The 22,994-nt window shown below is 37.0% G+C and overlaps 1 protein-coding gene across 25 annotated transcripts in view; it reads right to left on the bottom strand.

Annotated features, from left to right (window-relative positions):
* Positions 1 to 3,525: 3,525 nt before the first annotated feature.
* The window catches only part of CCDC82 (coiled-coil domain containing 82), a 32,002-nt gene continuing 12,533 nt past the window's right edge, over positions 3,526 to 22,994 (bottom strand). For 19 of the 25 annotated variants that reach the window (XM_069554900.1, XM_069554902.1, XM_069554913.1 and 16 more), the window contains 5 exons: positions 18,512 to 18,604; positions 16,801 to 16,925; positions 13,749 to 13,919; positions 7,717 to 7,902; positions 3,526 to 3,794 (listed from right to left, as the gene is read on the bottom strand). In XM_069554900.1, coding sequence (XP_069411001.1) covers positions 3,729 to 3,794; positions 7,717 to 7,902; positions 13,749 to 13,919; positions 16,801 to 16,925; positions 18,512 to 18,604 — 641 coding nt within the window. In that variant the 3' untranslated portion in view covers positions 3,526 to 3,728. Of the gene's footprint in view, positions 3,795 to 6,688; positions 7,333 to 7,716; positions 7,903 to 13,748; positions 13,920 to 16,800; positions 16,926 to 18,511; positions 18,605 to 22,994 lie in introns of all 25 variants that reach the window. The other 6 variants (XM_069554919.1, XM_069554915.1, XM_069554916.1 and 3 more) reach the window with 1 other exon arrangement.

Raw genomic sequence — 22,994 nt, 5'->3', positions numbered from 1 at the left:
AAAAAATATTTTTCTGAAAATACAAGATTCCCTATGACAAACCTAACACAAGATCTGGGGCCTTCACGGTAGTCTGTTTACATACATAAGGAGGAAAATCATTATGCAGCAGTCCAGTTTCAAGTTCACTAACACAAAACAAACACATCTCTGACACACATTGTTGTCTCATCTTCAGATAATCCTACCTTTAAGCTCTCAAAATGCATGCTGGATTCTGCTGATTACCATTTATGGAGGATAAACTAAAGTGAGCACAATATTGTTCTAGTCAGGACCATATAGTCTGTTATGCTCATTTGGAAGTCATTTGGAAGTCATTTGGATTTGAGGTGTCAAGCAGTGGGGCTTTGTTAATCTAAACCACCTCGCATCTCAGTTACAAGCTCCTGCTTCAAACTGAGCTGTGGTTAGAAATGAGTAAGATCAGTGCAAACATTTATCTACTTTAGTTCTCGATAGGCTGGTCTACATTAGTTCATTTTCACAAATTCTAGAATGTTATTTTGGGATTTGGGACAAGTGCATTCTGATGGAATGTAACTTTTTTTTTACTTTTCATTGGAACATACTGCTGTCTGTCCCTTCCAAGGCTAAGTTTCTCATCACTCATGGAGAAAAGCAGAAATATCTTTTTTAGGTATGCAAATCTGAAAGAACTCTCTCATGAGGTGTCATTAAAAAGGGAAGGGGTTCTGATCATTTTAGATTGGTTTTTAAAAACGTGTATTCATTAGACATTACCTCGAGTTACTATCAGCACTTAATATATTCAGCAGTCACACTTGATAAGAAAAAAACCTTAATAAATTTAAACACTGTTCACGCTACAGTTCTGCAGTAGCATGGATTTTGATTAATAAGTGTTTTTGGTCAAAGCTGCTATTTCTAAATGATATAACTTTTACTAAACTTTTACTTCTAAGCTAGACAAGGACACACCTTAAAAACTTGTCCAGCAACAATTTAATAAATTTTCCTACTATGTTCTAGTGATGTAGGACTCTCCTTTACAGTGTCTTTTGTACACATTTGCCCTTTACAGCCATTTAAATTCAAGCTGACATCATTATCATACACCTCATTTCCATTCATGTCATTACTATTTATTTAGTCACTGTTTCAGCACAGTACTTTGCATAAATCTCCCTCCAATCCACCAAAAATCCTGAGGGAGAGGAATTATTAACTCCATTTATAAATGAGGAAACTGAGGCTTATTGAAAATAAACTATTTAAACTAACTAGGAAGTAACAGATCAGGACTCGAACTCAAGCCTGATTTCAAACCTATCCTTTCTTAACCACTGGACTTGCTGCCTCAGTATCAAGGGTGAAAGGAGTTACAGGGAAACCAGACTATACCCAGAATAGCTCAAGGGCTGCAATTACACCTCAATCAACATGCTGGAGTCTAAGCAAGTCCTATAATACCTCCAAGAAATGAGTAGTGAATAGAACTACTCATCTGAGTATGAGAGCAGACAAGTGAGAAAATATGCTCAATTATATCCAGCTGCCAATAAAATAAACATTTTTTTTCCTTGTCTTCCCCTTTTATGGAACTGTTCCCTCTTATATCCCTAAAGCTTCTGTAAGGGCCCTATGAATTTTTTTTTTAAAGCATTAGTTCCTTTTTATTTGTCCATCTGTCTTCCTCATCTTTACTGTTCACAGATACCTACCATAAGGCATTTAATGCTATAGTGATAAATGTCAAGATCTCAAAAGTTGATATGTGAGACTTGTAAGCTTACAAACTATTGTTATAGAATCAGTGATATCAGTGATGATGATAAAATAATACAGTTAAGTCATAATACCTACTAAAGTTAATTCTGATTTTTCAACATTCTGTTTTCTTCTCGACTATTTGCTTTTGGCCCCCTGATCCATGCTAATTCTCATTTCCTGACAGCCTGTCTCTTTGCAGTTCTTTTGGTGTAATCATGTACAAAAGTCTCTTGAACTCTCCAAACACCTACTGAAGAAGCTTGCTCGGTTGCAGTGACCTCAGACATCAGCAAAGCTACTTATCAGCATTTCCTGATCAACAGCCAGAATACTGTTCTAACAAGAAAAATGTTTCAAGGCATTAAGAGGCATGACCTAGGAACTGAGTCAGCTGCCATTACAAGTCCTTAAAGTCATTAGTGCTTTCATTTTTATAAATTAAGTAAATGCTATTTATTAGATAAATATTTTTAACTTTCAGTTGGTACGTTCACTCTTCAGTTGGTTCAAACTTGTCTGTAGCGTCACATACAAGAAATGATGCTCCCAAGGTCTTCAGAGATACTTTAGAGTCATTCTTTTGTTTTCCTTGGACTTCTTTTTAGACAAATCATTCATGATCTTCACCCTTCCCAATTAGCCATCACTTTTCCTCTAAACTCTGCCCTGTATCTTTTTGGACACTATCACTGTATCTTCAACTTTCAACTGCAACTTCATATAGCTAAGGATTATTTCCATATAACAAACAAATAAGAATAGAGATGCATGATTAAAAATTTCCATTTCATACTTTTAAAAAAGGTATGCATTCTTCACATGGAAAGTCAGCATCAGTATTCTCACAGCTTTGTAAGTTCTACCTGTTTTGTTTACAATCATAATAGGGATGACATTGGAAAATTAATTGTAGAAAATATTAAATCTCTATGTAAGGACTTAATAAAATGCAATTTTTAATGTATATCATGAAGACCATTCCATGAACCACATTAATAGATGAAGTGAGGTTCAACTGACACTTGAAGAAACAAGGATCTGAAATTCACAGGGAACTAGACCCTACTAGAACGGCACTTTTAAGAGTTAAAGATACAGAATAGCCAGGGTCCATTTGTTCACTCTGAAACCATTTTACTTTATTCTATTAAGGGAAAATTTAGAAGTGCAATTTAGAAGCAATGAAGATGCCAAAATGTGACTTTAAACTATTTTTGGCAGAATTTGTCTCTCTGAGATCTTTTGATCCTAATAAATACTTATAGGGGAAGAGTAATGGATAAAAATAAATAAAATACATCTTACTCATTTACCTGTAAACAAAATTGGACAGGAAAAAGAACATTATGACCTATGCAAATACATATCATGAAATTATTCCTGAATGTGAAGATTGGAAGACTTTGCAGGCCTGAAATATATTTGTAAGGGACACTTTGGAAAAGGGAAAAAAGCATTCCTCTACTTGGAATGGGTAAGCTGTAGTCTGATTGTGATGCCAGAGAATTTAGTTGAACATAACACCGAGGCTTCTTCCATGGCCCACTGATTTAGGTATTGATGGCAGTAAAAAATGTTAGTGAAGATCATTTAATACTACAAAAGGATAATAAGCAGATATGGGCAGGAATTCAGCAACAAATACACATAGATGTTAATCTAAATAGATTTTTAAAATACATGGTTTTCTAATAAACTGACAGGACATGAAGAGCTCATTTACTTGATAGTCATCTGATATAAAGGCATTGTTATATAACTTTCAAATACACTTAAAGTTAGGCTTGTGTATTCTATGTACAGTAGATAAAAGTTTTATTAGACTGCAGTATTGTTTCATGGAAATTAAGATGAACATGTTTCACACAAGATATTTTGCCATGAAGCTATACATAAAACATATAAATAGGTCACATGATACAGAGAAATAAGACTTGCGATCTTTACATTTACAGGAATTTACAAAATCTTCTCTGAAGGAAATGTGTTAAAATTCAATCAAACTTCTCATCTTGAAAGTAATCCGCAGAACTGAGATATTCTTGAAGTTGATCATATTTCTGTGTATATAATAGAAAAGCTAGTTATTCTACTCAAAGCAGTGAAAATAAACTAGGCCTTTTCAATCTACAGACACAAATAGGAACAAGTTTATCTCATGGCAATCATGAACAAGTATCTTTTTATTATAAACAGGGACTCAATTTCAAATAATCATTTCTAATTCATAGAAAGCATTGATAAGAGATCAAAATGAACATTATTATTAACTTCATAACTGTCTGATAAATTGTTTTCTATTATATTTACAGCAGGAGTGTAACAACTTCAATAACTTATTCAACAAAAATTTGTTAAACACATATCAAATACTTTGCTAATGCACACACATGCTAAGTTGCTCCAGTCATGTCTGACTCTTTGAGGCCCTATGGACTATAGTCCTCCAGGCTCCTCCATCCATGGGATTCTCCAGGGAAGAATACTGGAGTGGGTTGCCATGCCCTTTCCATTGCTTTCCCTGCCTCTAAGGAGAACAGAGTTCACCAATATAGACACTGCTATGAGGGTTCTGAAGAGAGGTTATGGTTAGCTGAGGTGACCAGGAAGAGTGGCATTTGAGCTGTCCTAGGGAGAAAGACTTGGTAGGCGACGGTCTGGTGGAGTGTTTTCTCTAGGAGACAGAAATCCACAAAACAGTGACAAGACAGGAAAGCACGGGGTTTGACTGCAGTCTGAGGTTTTCCAGGGGAACTGAGAGAAGACTGAAGCAAAGAGGTAGTCAGAGAATAAAAAGTATGAAATGTTAGGTTATAGAGCTTAGCAATAATGTGACAGGCAATGGAAGGCTGCCAAAGGTGTTAGGGCAGGAAACTGACATAATCTGAGGTGTGTATATATATATATATATATATATATTTAAAAGGGTAAAACATCCAGTCTAGAATGGTTTGGAAGCTAGTTATGAGTCTACTATAATAATTTAGGTAATGAAGGCCTAAATCTGAGTGACAGCAATGAAGATGGGAGAGTAAAGACCAGGGCCGGACAAGAGGAGAGAGGAACTGGGACGGTTTGGAGATTTCAAGGTTGACAGAGTTCAAGTGCTTCCTTCTGCTGGGGAGATGAACTGACCTAACGGTTTCTTAGCTCTCCTTATGAGCTCTGCATCTGCTTCCAATAAAACGAGAGATGGTGTTGATAGCTCTGACGTTTATGGTGATAGGGACTGAAACCTGATGTCCCTATGGACATACTTTTTTCACTTCCTGGTCTTCTGTGTTCACTACCTCATCCCAACAATCCTGTCTTCAAGTTCCCACTTGAAATCCCACCATCAAAGGTACTCTCAAAGAAAAATTGTTCGTCAGCATTTGCCAGTGGCATATGACATTCTGTTCTTCACTTCTAATTTAGAATGAGGCATGTATTACTATTATAGTCGTTATATATTTTGATTTTATCATAATTTTATCATTTTATTTTCTTACACTTGAGTTGCTCCTATCCTTTTATTATCGTTAGGTTAAAATCAGATCTCCTAGTTAAATTGTTAGGAGGAAGAAGAAGAAGAATGAAGTCAGTCTAGTTGGCAGGTCTTTGGGAAGAAATTCTGAGAGAGCCCAAGATAATGGAAGACAAATGCTTGGAAGAAGAAAAATGCTTGGAGGAAGAAAAATGCTTGGAGGAAGAAGAGGCAGGTAAGGGAAAAAGCAAGGTGTGAAACATAAGCTACAGAGTTTGTACAAGGTGAAAGAGGAGGCTCACATGCTGAGAGCTAAGAGCAGAAAGAGCCATGGACGTACCACTCAAGGAGCACAGAGCCCAGGTTCTAAAGGTTTAGGGTAGCTGTGGCCAAGAAGGCGGCACGCATCACAGGAACACAGGCAGTGCTACTACTCGAAGGCAAACACACTCTGATGGGGAGGTGGAGTCATGTGGAGAAATGTCAGGGTACTGATAAATTCTGCAATTTAATCATAGGACAGAAAGATGCCTATGGGCTTACATTGGCTAATAAACTTTTGGTTTCTAGAAAATCTTTTGAGAACATCTATTGACAAATATTTTTAAAGTAGGAGGGCTCTCAAAAAGAAAATGAAATTCTTTGGTATTTTATGTGAAAAAATATGCATGTTGTCCTAAATATGCAGCATCCTGAAATACTTTCAATGCCCAATGCTGTTACTTTTTTAAGCATAATGTGACACTTGGCTTTCTTAAGAATCTTTTTCTTCTTGTAGGTCCCTTCTGTTGTCACAAACTTTGTTAAGCTTTCTCTAAGGTACATGATTTGGAAATGTACCTTAGAGAAGTACCTTTACTTCTTTCTGTAAGACGTTTAATGTTCTTTCCCATATATAAAATTATTATATAGTTTGTACAATACACAGTAATTTTGCTACACCTAGTACATAATTCTTTTAATTGGTGTCCCAAAAGGTCTTTCAACCCCACTAGAGGATTGGTAACACTTCAATGCATCAATAAAAGCACTTAAGAATTTCATGTCAAAAAATAAATAAATAAAAATAAAAAAAGAAACGTTTCATGTCACTGAGGAAAACGAAGTTGGGACTTACTAGATAAGTGATGGCTCTTCCCCATGGCAGATGAAAAAGCACAGAGAAGGACAGGGAGGAAAGAACTGTGAGTGACTGAGAGAAGTGGATGGCATCACTGACTCAATGGACGTTGAGTTTGAGTGAACTCTGGGAGTTGGTGATGGACAGGGAGGCCTGGCGTGCTGCGATTCATGGGGTCGCAAAGAGTCGGACATGACTGAGCGACTGAACTGAGCTGAACTGAGAGAAGTGGAAGCAAAGTAAAAGATACAAAGCTGAAGAGAGTAAAATGAAACAAGACGACTGAAGGGTCAAGATGTGGGGAGCAGGCAAGGAGACCCCCAGCTGGTGGTTTGTGGTGGGTGGTAACTGTCAAAAGGGAAACTGACCTTGATATCCTCCTCCGGCCCAGGACACCCCTGTGGGACATGCCATGTCCTATGAAGTTCCTGTTTTGTCTGTTCTCGTGTTCTTTCCCTTGGCTCATAAGTTTATTCTCTAAGCTCTCTTTTTATTTTCCTCTTTTACAAATTTCCCTGATATAAATAACCCAGGCTTTTTTTTTTTTTTAAGATTAAATATACTACTGATCTGAGTATCAACTCCTATCTGAGTTGATACCTGAAAACCTCCTATCTGTTCTCTCTTACACAGTCATGTAACTGGACGTGTTTTAGAAGACTGCGATCATATTAGTATCCTTGCATTCTTTCCATGTACCATAACAATTCTAAAAGCTCTGTGAGCAGACCAGAGCTTATGAGCTGCCAGCAGATCTTCGGGAATCCAGTGCACTCTTCAAAATCCCCACTTTATCCTTGCTATCACATTTAGTGATCAACAGGATATGGGGGAATGAAAATCAGTGCTGTGGCCGGAAACCTCTGCATTCCCCTTGATCTTCAGTTACAGTGCTCACTGCTCAGTCCCATGTCCTCAGGAAGAGGATGTGGGTGTATTAGAACTGGCAGCCGGGGTCCTTTCCTCAGATTGGCACCAGGGGCTTCTTCACTCTCACGTCACAAGAACTGTTCTAAAGATAGGAAGCAGACAAGCAGAGGTGAGTCCTACACTTTGTCAAAGAAAATAAGGGGACTTAATATATATGCAAGGAAAACCACACATACATAAAAGTGAAAGGACAGAAGTCCTTCATTTAAGGACTATATTACTGCTGATTAAAATGTATCTGATGAGCTAAGTGAACACACAGAACATCAGGGCACCTCTTCAGGGTACAACAATGATGAGCATGACAGGAATGGGTGGAAGAAGAGAAAATACCAAGACAGGGAGAGAGGGAGAGGTTCTCTTTTAAAAGTCACTGTCTTCTATTCTCATAATTCACATCCTTTTGCTGATCAGTAGTAGGCTCCAGAACCTACTGAATGAAATGGTTCTTCTATATTTACCTTACCTTCTTAATCCAGCCACTGCTTTTTGACTGGTTGAAAATTCTTTTCACTGTTTCTTTAACCTGTTCATCCTCAACCTCTTCTGTCTTTGCAATGGAGCAACACTCTTGGTACAGCTCGAATTTAAAATGTTTCAGTTTATGGTAAATTCTGGTTCGCTCAGCACAAATTCTGCCAACAGTAAACACCTAAATCAAGAAATAAACATCATCTGGTATATGAAATGAATATATAATAGAGGAAGTACAGCCTTTCTGGTGCTCAGATTTTCTTTAAAATAGAATCCATGCATTATTTTTCAAAATTTTTATATAATAATTCCTTTACCTTCTTTTATTTATACAACCAAGTTAACAAAAAACCGAGCAACTGCTATGTTTCAAGTACTGAGTTAAGCACTGGAGATACAGAAATAAAATATGCGCCTCCTGTATCAGGGGAATGTACACCGCTGGGAGAAAAAAACAAGTGATTATAAAACAACATGCCAAATGCAATGCACAAGAGGCAATCAAGGTATACAGAGAAGGGACAATTAACACAGTCCAGAAAAAAGCACGGTTCTAAATTAGGTGGTGTGTGAACTAAGTCTTTAGAAAACAGTGAGTCAAGTTTGGGAAAGAGGAGAAAGATGGCTTGTAAGGCAAAAAGACAGCCATACCCCAAAGCAAGAAAAGCACGCAAGCTAATATACATACAGTTACTGAGGTAAAAATGCCTGAATTATGATAATTTTCTAGCTTATAAACCAGCAATCTCTAGTATTTTTGGCACCGGGAACCAGGTTCATGAAAAACATTTTTTTTTCTTTTTCCCCACAGACCTGGACAGGGGAATGATTTTGGGATAGAACTTTATTTCTATCATTATTACATCAGCTCCACCTCAGATCATCAGGCATTAGATTCCAGAGGTTGGGAACTCCTGTTACAAACACGTAAACTGAAACAGGCTCTCACACCAATATTAAAAATACAGCACTTTTAACCAAATATATTTTTTTTCCAAAATATTATGCAAAGTAAAAAATAACTTTTTGTTTAGTTATATTTTTATCTGAATTAATGTGGGCTTCCCTGGTGCTCAGAGGTTAAAGCGTCTGCCTGCAATGCGGGAAACCCAGGTTCGATCCCTGGATCAGGAAGATCCCCTGGAGAAGGAAATGGAAACCCGCTCCAGTATTCTTGCCTGGAGAATCCCATGGACGGACGAACCTGGTGGGCTACAGTTCCCTGGGTCGCAAAGAGTTGGACACGACTGAGCGACTTCACTTCACTTCAATGTGTGCTAAGTCACTTCAGTTGTTTCTGACTTTTTGTGACCACATGGACTGTAACCCCCTAGGCTCCTGTCCATAGGATTCTCCGGGCAAGAATACTGGAGTGGGCTCCACTGCCTTCTCCAGGGATCTTCCCCACCCAGGGGTGGGACCTGCATCTCTTACCTTTCCTGCACTGGCAGGCAGGTTCTTTACCACCAGTGCCACCCGGGAAGCCCTAATACCGGAGTGGGTTGCTATGTCCTCGAGGGGATCTTCCCGACACAGGGATCGAACCCAGGTCTCCACATTACAGGCAGATTCTTTACTGTCTGAGCCACCAGCGAAGCCCAAGAATACTGGAGTGGGTAGCCTACCCCTTCTCTAGGGGATCTTCCCGACCCAGGAATCAAACTCAGGTCTCCTGCACTGGAGGTGGATTCTTTACCAGCTGAGCCACCTGGGAAGCCCCTTAATTAATGAGTCTGATGTAATTATAAACATTAATATTTTATTACTAGCAAACTGTAAAAATTTTGATTTCTATGTTTATGTGGACTTCTAGGATCTTATGATTAAGAATACTCTTCTTGTGAACTCAACCATCCATTCTCTTTTAGAATGTTTTAAATGTATACTTTGTTATACGCATCTATAGCTAAAATTGGGAAACAGTGTCACTGCACTGACCTCATTAAATGTAACTGTACCTACATTATTTCACTCATTGTAGAAAATGCATCAGAAAGGACTTCAAACTTTATAACGTGACCAATCTTATTCTCATGGAGTAACCTCAGGAAATAGACAAACTTTCTCCTAATTTATGTTATTTGTCTTTGTGTCTACATACATGATGGGTTATGCTTTCATGAATTCAGTGAGAGTGATATAGTTACATTACTGACCTATGCAACTTGTATTCTATCTGGCAAAGAACTGTGCTGTTTTTCTGAAATCACACTGTAGGGATCACACAGGCGACGAGTTAAATAAACAATACAAAAGTATATTGGCAAAAATGAATAAAAGCTAAATATGATGGTCAGTAACAGTCAACTTTGATGCATCGTCTTGTGAAGATGGCATTTGGGATATTTTCAAATGTTTCTTAGAATTTCAAAATGCTGATGAAAAGCACATCTATATTTCTGTTTATGATTTGGGAAAATCTGTTTTTCAGATCATCAGAAACAATCAGGTATTACTGTTCATGGCTTGCTTACTGTAAGTATTGTTCCCATTGAAACATTATCATCAAACCAGTCATATAAATTACAGTTCACTTGCCAATACCTCCCACTTTAAGTAAAAAGATACTCCAACACTTGCAGTGAACTCTACGGGGAAGTCCATTTCTACCTTTCAAGTAGATGATGCAGGAAAAATCTCTTACGGCTGCTCTGGATAAAATATGGTAGACAAATAATACAATTTTTTGTTTTTATTACATTGTATTCTGTATTTCCACAAAACAAGAATTTATTTGTATAGAGATTTTGAGTTGGAACAAAAGGAGAGGAGAAGTGTTTAAGATTTTCTATTTTCTTTTCCCAGTATGAAACAAAACTATCTATTGAAAATCCTTTTCATTTCTAATTCCTATCCTCTTGGTGTTTACCTTACACTTAAGTTTATCGACCCTGGAAGTTAATAAACCCAAAATTACCTTTAGGATATTCTCATACTATTTTTTTTTTCCCCAAATATGAGCACATTTTATATGGATGAGCCTAAATCATTATTAGTAAGGCTTCATAAAAAGCAGTAAATATACACAGTAAATGTACATAGTTGCTGCATACACCGCAAGTGGACCTCTCCTTTCACCGCTTCCCTGTTTTAGTGCATTGCTACAGCCAATTGTACCTTATGAATTAATGTATACAGTACAACACAGCTTATACTGTAGCATTCTATTTACATGAAGTTCTAAAAACAAGTAAATCAAATCTATACTGCTAGAGTAGTGTCCTTACATGTCCATAAATGTATTTAGAGAGTACTTTTAATTAACTAATTGCATTTCTAAACATTAAGGACACTACTTGGGGGAAATTATCTGGTGGCTCTGTGGTTAGGACTCAGTGCTTTCACTGCCAAGGGCCCAAGTTCAGTCTCTGGTTGGGGAACTAGGATCCCACAAGCCACACAGTGTAGCCAAAATCAAAAGAAAGAAAGAAAAAATAGAGATGCTATTCTAACAAGATAGACAATATTTTAAAAAATTGTCAGAGAGAAAGAGAAATGGTAACTTCTGTGATGATTACCTCAGAGCAGATAAGTTAAGAGATATGTAAATGATCATTAATCCACTGTGTAGGGTTAGTATAGTTCTGATAAATCTGATAAATCTGAAGATAACCAAGTCATCTCAGTTATCAGTGTGAACTAGGGGCCTGACATAGCCAAAGATCAATCAGAAACAAAGCTAACAATTGTCATCAAATTTTCCTAAAGCAGAAGATGGTGACTGCAAAGCAATAGAAATAATCTGATCTGTAATTTATTAGACACAACACGTGGAAATGTAAATCAACACTTTAACAAATTAAAGCAAGGAAATACAATGAAACATGCATTATGCACATTTTAAACACGTTTTTAACACTGTGGATAGCTTTCTGAGGTATTTCGTTAGGCCCTCATATACAGAGAAGCAATCAGTTCCTTAAGGAAATTAAAGTATGGAGAAGAAAGAGAAAAGATCTTCAAGGAAAGAGGGATGGGAAGAAGTCTATTGTCTATTTCCAGGTCTCTAGGAACACTGGGCTTCCCTGGTGGCACAGACGTAAAGAATCCGCCTGCAATGCAGGAGACCTGGGTTCGATCTCTGGGTTGGGAAGATCCCCTGGAGGAGGGCATGCAGCCCACTCCAGCATTCTTGCCTGGAGAATCCCATGGACAGAGGTGCCTGGCGGGCTACAGTCCATGGGGTCGCAAAGAGTCGGACATGACTGAGTGACAAAGAACAGCTAAAAACCAAAGTGCAACAAGCTGAGTTAAGGGATTCTATTCCCTCTCAGCCTGTTCTTTGCATGGATGCATTACACGTGGCTAGGCTTCCTTGGCGGCTCAAATGGTAAAGAATCTGCCTGAGTGCAGGAGAACTAGGTGCAATCCATGGGTCAGGAAGATCCTCTGGAGAAGGGAATGGCAACTCACTCCAGTATTATTGCCTGGAGGATTCCATGGACAGAGGAGCCATACAGTCCATGGGGTCGCAAAGAGTTGGAGTCGGTTGAGCGACTAACACTTTCACTTTTCACCTTTTTTGTTACACATGGCCATCTGCCTGAAACTTAATGCCTCTTCTCACCGGATCTTAAGTGTCTTGAGGAGTCTGGACAGACTCTGGGCAAAACTAAAACACTTGTTCGTCCTCCTAACTGCCTTTCAGATCTCACGTCTCTTTCCTCCAGGTGATTTTCTTCTCCTCTAATGCCCTCAGATATCACCACAAGCTGGTGGTCCAGGGCTCTGATCTCAGTACCCTATCCAAGACTGTTGTAGCTAAAACTATAGCCACTCCTCACTATCCTCAGGGGTTGGTTCCAGGACCCTCCCTGATACCAAAATCTGCAGATGCCCAAGTTTTACATCTGGGGTTCTCTATCTGTATATTAAACCAACCACAGGTGTAAAAATAGTATAGTTAAACCGTGAACAACATAGGTTTGAATTGCATGAACCCATGTAGACATGGATTTTTAGAAATAAATATACAGTTGGTCCTCTGTATCAGTGGATGAGGAATCTACAGAGGGAAGTCTAGAGGAAGCTTTCAACTTTAATATTTTTTATAAGTGTAATCATTTTACAAAGAGTAAAAAAAATAAATAGAAGTAGTCTGCATCTGCATCTTTTTTTTTGTCTTCACACTGCACTGGTCTGCTCTTGTTTATCAAATACTTTTCTTCAATATTTCAAATATTTTCTTCTGTTTTGTCTATTCATTCAAAATTAGTAGTACCTTAAATATACAGTAATGGTTCTAGGCTCTGAAACACCTCTGATGTAGTCTAAGTTGAAGCACAGTTTTCCTTGAAACCTCATCACTGGGGTGAATCTGAAAGTGTTAGTCACTCATTTGTGTCTGACTCTGTGTGACCCTATGGACTGTAGCCCGCCAGGCTCCTCTGTCCATGGGATTCTCCAGGCAAGAATACTGGAGTGAGTTGCCATGCCCTCCTCCAGGGGATTGCCCAACCTAGGGATCAAACCCTGGTCTCTGACACTGCAGGCAGACCCTTTACCATCTACAGTGAAGTGAAGTCACTCAATTGTGCCTGACTCTTTGTAACCCCATGGACTGTAGCCTACAATGCACCTCCATCCATGTGATTTTCCAGGCAAGAGTACTGGAGTGGGTTGCCATCTTTAATTGTTTGTTTATAGATTGTCAATTTGGTAGATGATCTGCTCTAAAATTTCCATCGGGATCAAATTCTCCTTGGGACTCAAAAAGGATTTCTGCTTCCTCTGGCTCAGTTACCTCCTTTTTCATCCTTATCCCCTCTCCCTCAGACTCCTGACCCTCTCCTAGTTTGGGTGATGTACACTTAGACAATATGCACTGATTTTAGTACCTGACTGAATCTGGAGTGAATCTGATGTATAATACACATTTTCACATTAAAAAATGGCACACTCTTTCCCCGTGCTCTTTTTTCTTCTCCTGGTGCTTTCTCCATTTGTGAAAAGAACTGGCTAACCATGCAGGCTTAGTGAAAATTTCTGATTTTTGAGAACTAAAATGAGAGGCGGAAAAAATACCTGTTTATCATGTGACATGAAATCATCTGTTTCCATGGTCCTGGTGTTATACAGCTTTCCTGATAAATGCACTGAGTATTTACAGTAGCGATGCAACCCACAAGCCTGGCAGGAACAGTTCTCAGGATTCTTCGGTTGGATACTTACACTAGAATAATTTTCTACTCGCTCCTGAAAATAATTTCAAAATGTAATGAAAGTTTAAAGGATAAGAAAGACAATAACAAAATCAAACATAAGAGCCCAACCAAATTAAAATTAAGAATAGGAATCATAATAATAGAATAAGATGTAAGAGCAAAACATACTGGTATGTCTCACTTTGGTATTGAGCACACAGTAGGTGTTTGACAAGATATATTTAAATTTTAAAAATGAATTTATAACTTAGGCTGTTAAAAGAGACCAGATTAAGAAAGAAACTAGCTTCATTTCTCTCAAACTTGTAAGTTACTACTAAGGTTTTAATTTACTTATCATCTCTCTCCTTTTCTTCAGATGTTGTAATCAGTTAAAATAGGAAAGAATAAGCAGAAAAAAAATTCAGGATAATATAACTAAAAGATCAATTCATTCAGGTTAATAAAAATCGAGAAAAAAAAAGATCACATTTAGTCTCTATTGCGTGAATTATATTTTCCACAAAATATCACAGAAATAATTTAATTCTCCTGTGGTTGCTTACTAAAGTACTATGAAAACAAACAAGTTTGAACTAGGATTGTTAGATTGCCAGTATTGCTATGGCCAGTCTAATAGCTGAGTTAGGAATGAATAAACAGAGAAAATATTTGGCATTCATAAATAAGCTTTATGAAGCTGTGAAATTACTTGTGCTTGAGCAGTTTTGCTTAAGCTCTAGGCCTGTGCTAGACACTCCTATTCTAATTAGTAGTGTGGATTAGCCTACCACAATATTTGAGCTGCACACAATGAGCATATTAACAGGGTCACTAATCTGCATTCTCTATCAGCCTGACAGTAATTAAGTATCCAGTAGAGTTTCCTTTTTACATTTATAATTCACAGCAACACTGTCTTGTCCTTTTTATTGTTTCTCTTATTTCATGGTACTTCATGACATGTGTCAGTACAGGCTAACATTCAGGGTAAACAGGTGACTACTCATCTTCCCTTCCTGCTTCTCTGGAATTCACAGCACATACTGAGATGAAAGTTCTATCAGCTTGGCTCCCTGAGTGACTACAATTAATAGAGCACCCCTACTGACTCACAGTGAACATACAAGTGAAAAATAAAACTTTGTTTAGTTCAGCTGTTGAGGTTTTTGTTGTTGGTTTACTGTGTCACATTATTTATTTCTTGCAGCATAACCTACTTTGAACAAGATCGTACTGAGTTGATTATCTATGTGTCTGAATTTTAAAGCTAATATTATCTTGTAACTTACAGTTATTATTTCAACATTGGGTTATCCAAATTCTGTATAACCTATCATAGTATGGAAAACATATTACAGCAGAATTGATGGGCTTTGAAGTCTGAGAAACCCTAGACCTAAGGTTTGTGCTTGGTTCAAACACTGGTCTGACTAATTACTAGCTGTGTAGCCTCAGTTTTTTCTGGGTTACAATTTTCTCATTTTTAAAATAGAGGAACTAGTAGTACCTTTCTTGGGAGGCTAATCTGAAGATCAGATAAAATATTTTATTTGGATATATATTACTTGGCAAAATTAAATGATCAATATGCTATTTTTATTTCTATTAAAGACAATGATATATATTATACCATATCTTAAGAGCTGTGCCATGTACTTGAAAATTAGTAAATATTTCCTTTAAAGTAGGTATTTTCTCTATCTGAGGAAGAAACTGGAATTCATGAAAGTTAAAATCACTCAAAGTCAAAAAGAAATATTCAGTGGCCCTAAACTCAAGTGACTGAAAGTTACTGTCGTGTCCGACCCTTTGTGACCCCAAGGACTGGATAGTCCATGGAATTCTTTAGGTCCGAATACTGGAGTGGGTAGCATTTCCCTTCTCCAGGGGATCTTCCCAACCCAGGTCTCCCACATTGCAAGTGGATTCTTTACCAGCTGAGCCACCAGGGAAGCCCCCTAAACTCAATCTATCCTCCGAATTGAAGTCTTCTCTTTTTTTCTTTTGTAATCCATAACTGTCCCTTAAACCTAAACCATCTGTAGCTAATTTATCTTCAAGTAATACAAGGCTGAACAGGCATTGGATGAAGCCAAATCTCCTGACACAAAATGAGGTAGAGTAGCTAATTATTTAGGTGCTAGAAAGACTGACTATGGAACTTGAACTTCTACTATCTTGCCTTTTTCTTCTTGCTAATTATTAAAAGATAAAAAGTTAGAAGTAGGGAGGAAAAAAAGTCTTGTAAATCATATAGGACGGCCTCTACGATTAGAGATCATAAAATAGAAATCTAGGGGGATAACATGGAATCAATTAGATCTTATAAATTAAAAAGAATCTTCCCCCAAATTGGTAGAATTACAAAATCTTAAGGTGGAGAAGGATGTCAAAGACTATGTAGGTCAGGGCTTCCCTAATTATATTATGGGAACCAATATCCTAGAAGGTAATAATAGGTATTTTACGAAGAAAAGGAGCCTCATAATAAAACACAAATTTGGAAAGTATTATATTTTATATTGCCCTCTTGATGATTTACATAATGCTTCTTGAAAAGCCCTCCAGCAGTTAAGTTAAACCTACTGTTTCCCAACCTTCTTTAACAATGGAACTCTTTTTTACTGCAACAGTTAACAGCCTGTGAGACAATTTCCTCATTTTACCAGATGGGTTAAGCCCTAGAGAGGTTTTAGAGTTATCATTTATAACTACTTAATTATTGGATAGATATAACAAGTGGGAATTATTAAAACAATTATAGCCTTAGAAGAGACAAGAAACAAGCTGATTATCTAACAAAGAAAAATGCTAATAATTTAGAAGATTAATTAAAGAAGTGTGACTGGTTATTGAAATTCCAAGAAGACTCTCACTCCTATCCCACCCCACCTTCAACCAGAGATTCAAAAACAAATAAAACTGTATACCTTGTATTGCTCTTTCCAACGACTTCTAGAGACTAAATTCTCTAGACGAGGCTGAACAAAGCGGTTATCCAAATAATGAAGAGAAGTCAACATATCTTGTGCGTAGGATTTCTGCCTGGTGCCATCTGTTCAGGGGAACAATAACAACAACAAAAACAATCACTTTGCCCTTATAAAATATTTAAATAATGGAATAGTTAAGGATTTCTTCCCATAGCTTTAAGCAAGGCACAAAAGGTTGATTAGAAACATTTTAAATAAATAAAAACCAAACAAACAAACCAGTAAGGTTAAAGGAAATCATTCCATCAGAGTATTAGGGAATGGAAGAAACCACACAGGCCCTCTAATTGTTCCCTGAACACCTCAAACGTATTCTTTCCTGAGGGTCTTTATGCTTGCTGCACTCTCTGCTAGATTCACGCGTTGCTTCCTCCCTCACTTCATTCAGGTTTCTGTTCACAAGGTAACACTTGGGGGACCTTTTTGAGCAATCTAACACAGAAATCTATACTCTTGATCTCCTTATCCTGTTTTATAATTTTTCAAGAACTAATCCCTGCTGCTGCTGCTGCTAAGTCGCTTCAGTCGTGTCCGACTCTGCACGACCCCATAGATGGCAGCCTACCAGGCTCCCCCGTCCCTGGGATTCTCCAGGCAAGAACACTGGAGTGTGTTGCCATTTCCTTCTCCAATGCATGAAAGTGAAACGTGAAAGAGAAGTCGCTCAGTCGTGTCCAATTCTTAGCGACCCCATGGACTGCAGCCTGCCAGGCTCCTCCGTCCATGGGATTTTCCAGGCAAGAGTACTGGAGTAGGGTGCCATTAGCTGACATCATATCTTTGTTTACTCATTGTCTGTCTCTCCCAGTAGACTTTAAGCAACACAAGGGCAAGATCTGTCTATGTCATATAGTCATTGCCATATTCCTGCAGTTTTTCTCAAATATTGCCTGGCCCTTAGTAGACACTCAATGGATATTTGTTCAATACAGTTTGAATGAAAGCTTGCTTCGGCATGTAGGTAGATATTCAGCATTATTTATAGTCTTTATTAAGAGGCAGATTCTGAGCTAGATGCAAGGGGTGTGTATATAGCAAGTATGGTTCTTTCCACACTCTTAAAGAAGGGAGGAAGGCAAAAATACAGTTTCAATACATTTGAGAAGTGCATATATATCAGTGCCACCACACTCAGAATAACAGCACAGATAAGGGAATGAGAAATATTACTTAAGTGGGTTACAGATAACTTTCATAGTGGAAATGACTTTACACTTACTCAGAAAATCTACAGTAAAAAAGGGATTATACTCTAATGAGAAACAGCAAGGCACAAAAGCATAAAAAAGCATGTAACTTTTGGTGAAATTAAAAGAGCTTAGAGCTTAGGCTGGGACAATGCATGGGTGTTGAGGTACCCTATTGCTTTATTAATATATGCCCTATATCCTCAAGTTCACTGTGAACTCTCAAAGGAGAGGGAAAATATTCCTTTTGTACTTCCACATATTACAAATAATAAACACTAACAAGTGTGTGATGTGAATGGACTTTTGGTGTAGTTGATCCTAGAGTGAACAATTGGAGGGCCTTAAGATTGGGTCTCCTTGGTTTTATTTAATATACACATACACATATAGAACAATGAGATTGTTTAAAAATTGGAAAAAAAGAATCCCTGATTGCTCCATTTATATTATTAACTTACCATATAATGTTCCCAGAAAAGATCCATCTAGAGCATTGATCAGAAGAGCTTTCACAACTCTTTCAAAGTGAGTATAGTGGTCACTAAAAGAATCTGAAATTAATTTAAAATAAATATTAGAATCTGGCAGAAAAAAAAGTTATCTGAATACAATGGGTTCCTTTCTCCAAGGCTAAGAAATTAATGCTATAAAATGAAATTGCTTAATTACTCTAATTTTCTAGCTGGCTCAGTGACTTATCCAGTCACCAAGAAAATCTCCATTTTCCAGATTCACTGACTTCTAACACAAAGTTTCAAGTCCTTATTTCAAATCATCTTCACTTTCCAAACTTATTAAGGGAAAACTGTTTAGGAAATATTAAGATATTTTGTGGAAAAAAGCAAAATCATCCTCTATGCACTCAAATTTAATTATCAACTTGACAATTACAGCAAGGAAGAAAACCTCTAAAGGTAGATTGCTCAGTATGTGAATGAACTCCTCTCTTATTCCTTATCTCTAAAACGTGTTACATATGAAACTGTACAGGAAATTGCTACCCTAGCCAGAACCACAATGGCTATAAAAACTCAATATCCTTTCTGATGCCACAGATTTAGGATTTTCCATATCAATTAAGAAAAGTTATGTCTTCTCTTTTTTTGTGCCAAATGTAAAAGCCTACTTTCCCACTCACTCAGTTTGGTCCACGGAATCATCTCTTGTGGAGGGTCAGGCGATATGATAAGAGAAGGTTCCTACTGTTTCCCATTTCTCTTGGGTCAAGGTTTACTATGGCTGTGGAAATGTTCTCTGTCAAACACAACCTCTTCCTTGATCCAAACTGTCATCAAAGAACACCTGTCCCTGCTCTGGGCATTGTGAAGACATTAACAACTACCTGAGTGTTTCCAGACAAGTAGAACATGCTCAACAAGGGATTAGAGCAAATAAAACCGATCAATAGTATTAACATCCATGAGTGATTCTGACTTTGATTTCAGTTGAAATAAAACAAAAGTGAAATTAAACATGAAGAAATCTTTTAATTTAGTTACTAAAAGGGTTGTATAAATCTTATTTTAGACTTCAGGGAAACTTTTAGTATGTAACCATCTTTAACAAAACACCTTATTGAGGTGCTAGAGTGGCCAAAATAAAGCAGTAATAAAACTACTGAACAATAGCATATATTTGCACTGGGGACCTCAGGCTTTAAAGGCCTAATTTTAATTTAAAATTTAAAAAAAAACACTAATAATAGCCATTTATGAATACAGTTGGAAAATGAAATAGCAGCTTAATAGAATTCAATTTTGACTAGACTTTCATCCACCTTTGGATATAAAAGTATATTGTTGGTACATGCTTGATTTATGAGTGTTAAAATGAATTTAAACTCTGTCTAGCACTTCCCAAACTGAATTAGTTGAAAACTGTTCTGGAAATAGTAACTGTTGTGTTGAGAAAAAAAAATCAAATGGACCCTCCTTCACATGCATTTAACTATCAAAAAACTGAATTTAAAATTTTTATTCCACTGAATTTACCAGTCTTAAATATGCTAATGCCCAGTGTTACTCACCTGTTATAGAGTTTGAATAACTGATGCTCTATTTCAAAGATAGTGCTAATAGTGTTTAAGATTGGGAGTGAAACAAAAGGGCAGAGAATCAGAATCATCTGAAGAGTTCTTCTCCTAAACACAGCATGCATTTCCTACTAATATGTGTCAGAATCTCCTTCACAAGGGTCAGGAAGAGGGCCTTGATTTCATTGTGCTCGAATGGATGGGTAGGTGGTGTTGGAATTATGCTCCTGGCATAATTTTTTCTCAAGTTGAAATAAAAATATTACTGAGCAGGTAAAGGCCAGGCAACATTTTAGGCACTTGCATACATTGCTTTATTTCTGACAACAAACCTACAAAGTACTATCAATATTCCCAGTTTATTTCTCATTGAGGAAACAGATACAGAGAAGATGAAAAACTTTCCAAAGATGACAGAACCAGTAAATATTGGAACCAAGGCTGGAACAGACAACCGGACTCTAGATTTCATGTCACAATGCCCTACAAAGATGTTGTTTTGCATGGTAGTTAGATTTGATCCTTTCATACTTCAGAACATGTAATTTTAGAGTTGGATGGGGAAACTGAGGAAAATTCAAATCCTTTATTTTAGGAATAATCCTTTATCTTAGGACACTCATGATGATGAAATAATTTAACCAAGCTTACACAACTAGACAGTAGCAGAGTCAAATCCTGACTCCTCCAGAGCTTTTCTCATCATTTTAATCTCTATATTGGATGGGCTTTTATAGGACACCCCAGAAATACTATTTAGAACTTTCCTCCTTGATTATAAAAAAAATTCAAAAGGATGCAGGAGAAAACCAACAATATTCATGTTTAGGCATCTTTATTTTTACAAGGTAATCAACTCCCCCATATTCAATCATCAGACAGTTTAATCATTCTGTCGATTTTCTGTGCATCCTTTATCATGCATTTCACATACATGCTAAGATTTTGTTTAGCATCTGACCTTCCCACTACTGATCTGATTTTCTCACGTCAGTACTACATTCCTTTACTTATTGAAATTTTATAATTATTTTTATAAAAATCTGGTGGGGGCAAGTCCTTCTACTTCATTTTGTGCTTTGAAAATGTTATTTATTCTCATACATTTGTTCTTCCAGGCAAACTTTAAGGCTGTGTTCACAAAGCTGAATGAAGAATTTAAGAAGATATAACTTCTTGTATAATTTATTATTAATACCTCCCATAAATATTCTTATCTCTTTTATTCACATTTCCTTTTCTATTCCACAGTAAACTTTATTCCTGTACATTTAAAGCTATGCTTTTCTTCTTAAGATTAGGCCTAGTAACTGTTTTGTTCACTAGTGTAAATGGAATTTTCCCATATTGTATCTTCTAAATAATTATTGACAGTATATAAGAAAACTACTGAGTTTTACACATTTATTGCGCATTAGTCATTCTTGAGACCTTTTTCTAAGGAGCATGAGATTCCTGGAAAATTGCAGAGTTGGAGAGAGAGATACTGATTGCAAATTCCTGGGCACTGAATGCTTTCTCCCTTAACCCTGAGGAGGATGTGGTCTTGCTAATGCTAAGTTTATTTCTAGAACCAAGAGAGGTTTATAAGTATTCTGTTAGGTAGAGGCACATGGATTGTTGGTGTACTTTCATGTCAAATGGAGATGAGTCCAGTGTAAAAGGGCAGGTGCAGAGCAATAAAAGGAACCCTTTCTCTATTCTAACAAGTGTCCCTCTATTTAGAGAAAAAAGAACTTAGGAAAAATATGGAAATAGATGCTGTATCTACTCCTGCTCTCAATATATCCACATCCTTTCTCTTAACTTTTCTATCTTTGGTCAAGTAAGTCAGAAACTGATGGCTTGTATATAGTCATATTATGTTCAGTAATAAATGCCTTTTCCTTTCCCGTAGTTTTATTTCTTGTTTTACTTTTGTGTCTGTTGCATTGTTGCAAACATCTAGAACAAAGTAGGAAATATTACTGTCTTGTTCTTTATTTTAAAGAGAATATCTTTGGCGCTTCATTACAATGTTGGATTTTTGGCTGAAATATTCTTCATTATGTAAAGGACATATATTCATACTACTGTTTTTAAGACTTAAAAATTTAGGTGTGGGCATTGAATTTTATCAAGTACTTTTTAAGAATCTACTGAAATTATTTTCTTTTGATATACGTAACACATTAATATGGCACCTAATATTACGCCATTTTTATAGCTCTGATGGTTAACTTTTTTTTTACTCTTGTAGATATTCCTTCATATGCCTATTTGAAAATCCTTTTCATCAGCTTAGGATGTGAGCCTCTTTAATCTGCCACAAACAGGTGCATCTGGCAACTCAAGTTATATTTTCTTCTGTCATACCTTTGAATTCACATCTGCATGTCTTTATATCCAAAAACAAGGTGAGCCTTTCAGTACACTCAAATTTCCTTTTACATATCTAAGGTTATATAATTTTCTTTCTTTAGATTTCCATGTGTTATGTATTTTCCCAGCTAATAATTTGTGAAATAGTGTCTTCATTTCTATTCCTTTATGTTATCTTCTCTGCAGAAATGTTTTTTTCTCTTTATGCTAGAAACTTCTTGGGTTTAACCTGCATATTATTGATGAGATTCCTAAACTGCTAACTCGGCTCTCTGAAAGTCAAAGTGAAGTCGCTCAGTCGTGTCTGACTCTTTGGTGACCCCATGGACTGTAGCCTATCAGGTTCCTCCATCCATGGGATTTTCCAGGCAAGAGTGCTGGATTGCCATTTCCTTCTCCAGGGGATCTTCCCGACCCAGGAATCAAACCCGGGTTTCCCGCATTGCAGGCAGACGCTTTACCGTCTGAGCCACCAGGGAAGCTCATTGCTTCCAATGTATACTTCATTTCTGATTTTGTATTTTTCATTTTCTGGCAGCTTATCTTTA

The sequence above is a fragment of the Ovis canadensis genome, chromosome 15 (genome assembly GCF_042477335.2).
Source record: "Ovis canadensis isolate MfBH-ARS-UI-01 breed Bighorn chromosome 15, ARS-UI_OviCan_v2, whole genome shotgun sequence".
Classification (NCBI taxonomy): domain Eukaryota; kingdom Metazoa; phylum Chordata; class Mammalia; order Artiodactyla; family Bovidae; genus Ovis; species Ovis canadensis.
This window is presented reverse-complemented; position numbering and strand designations above follow the sequence as displayed.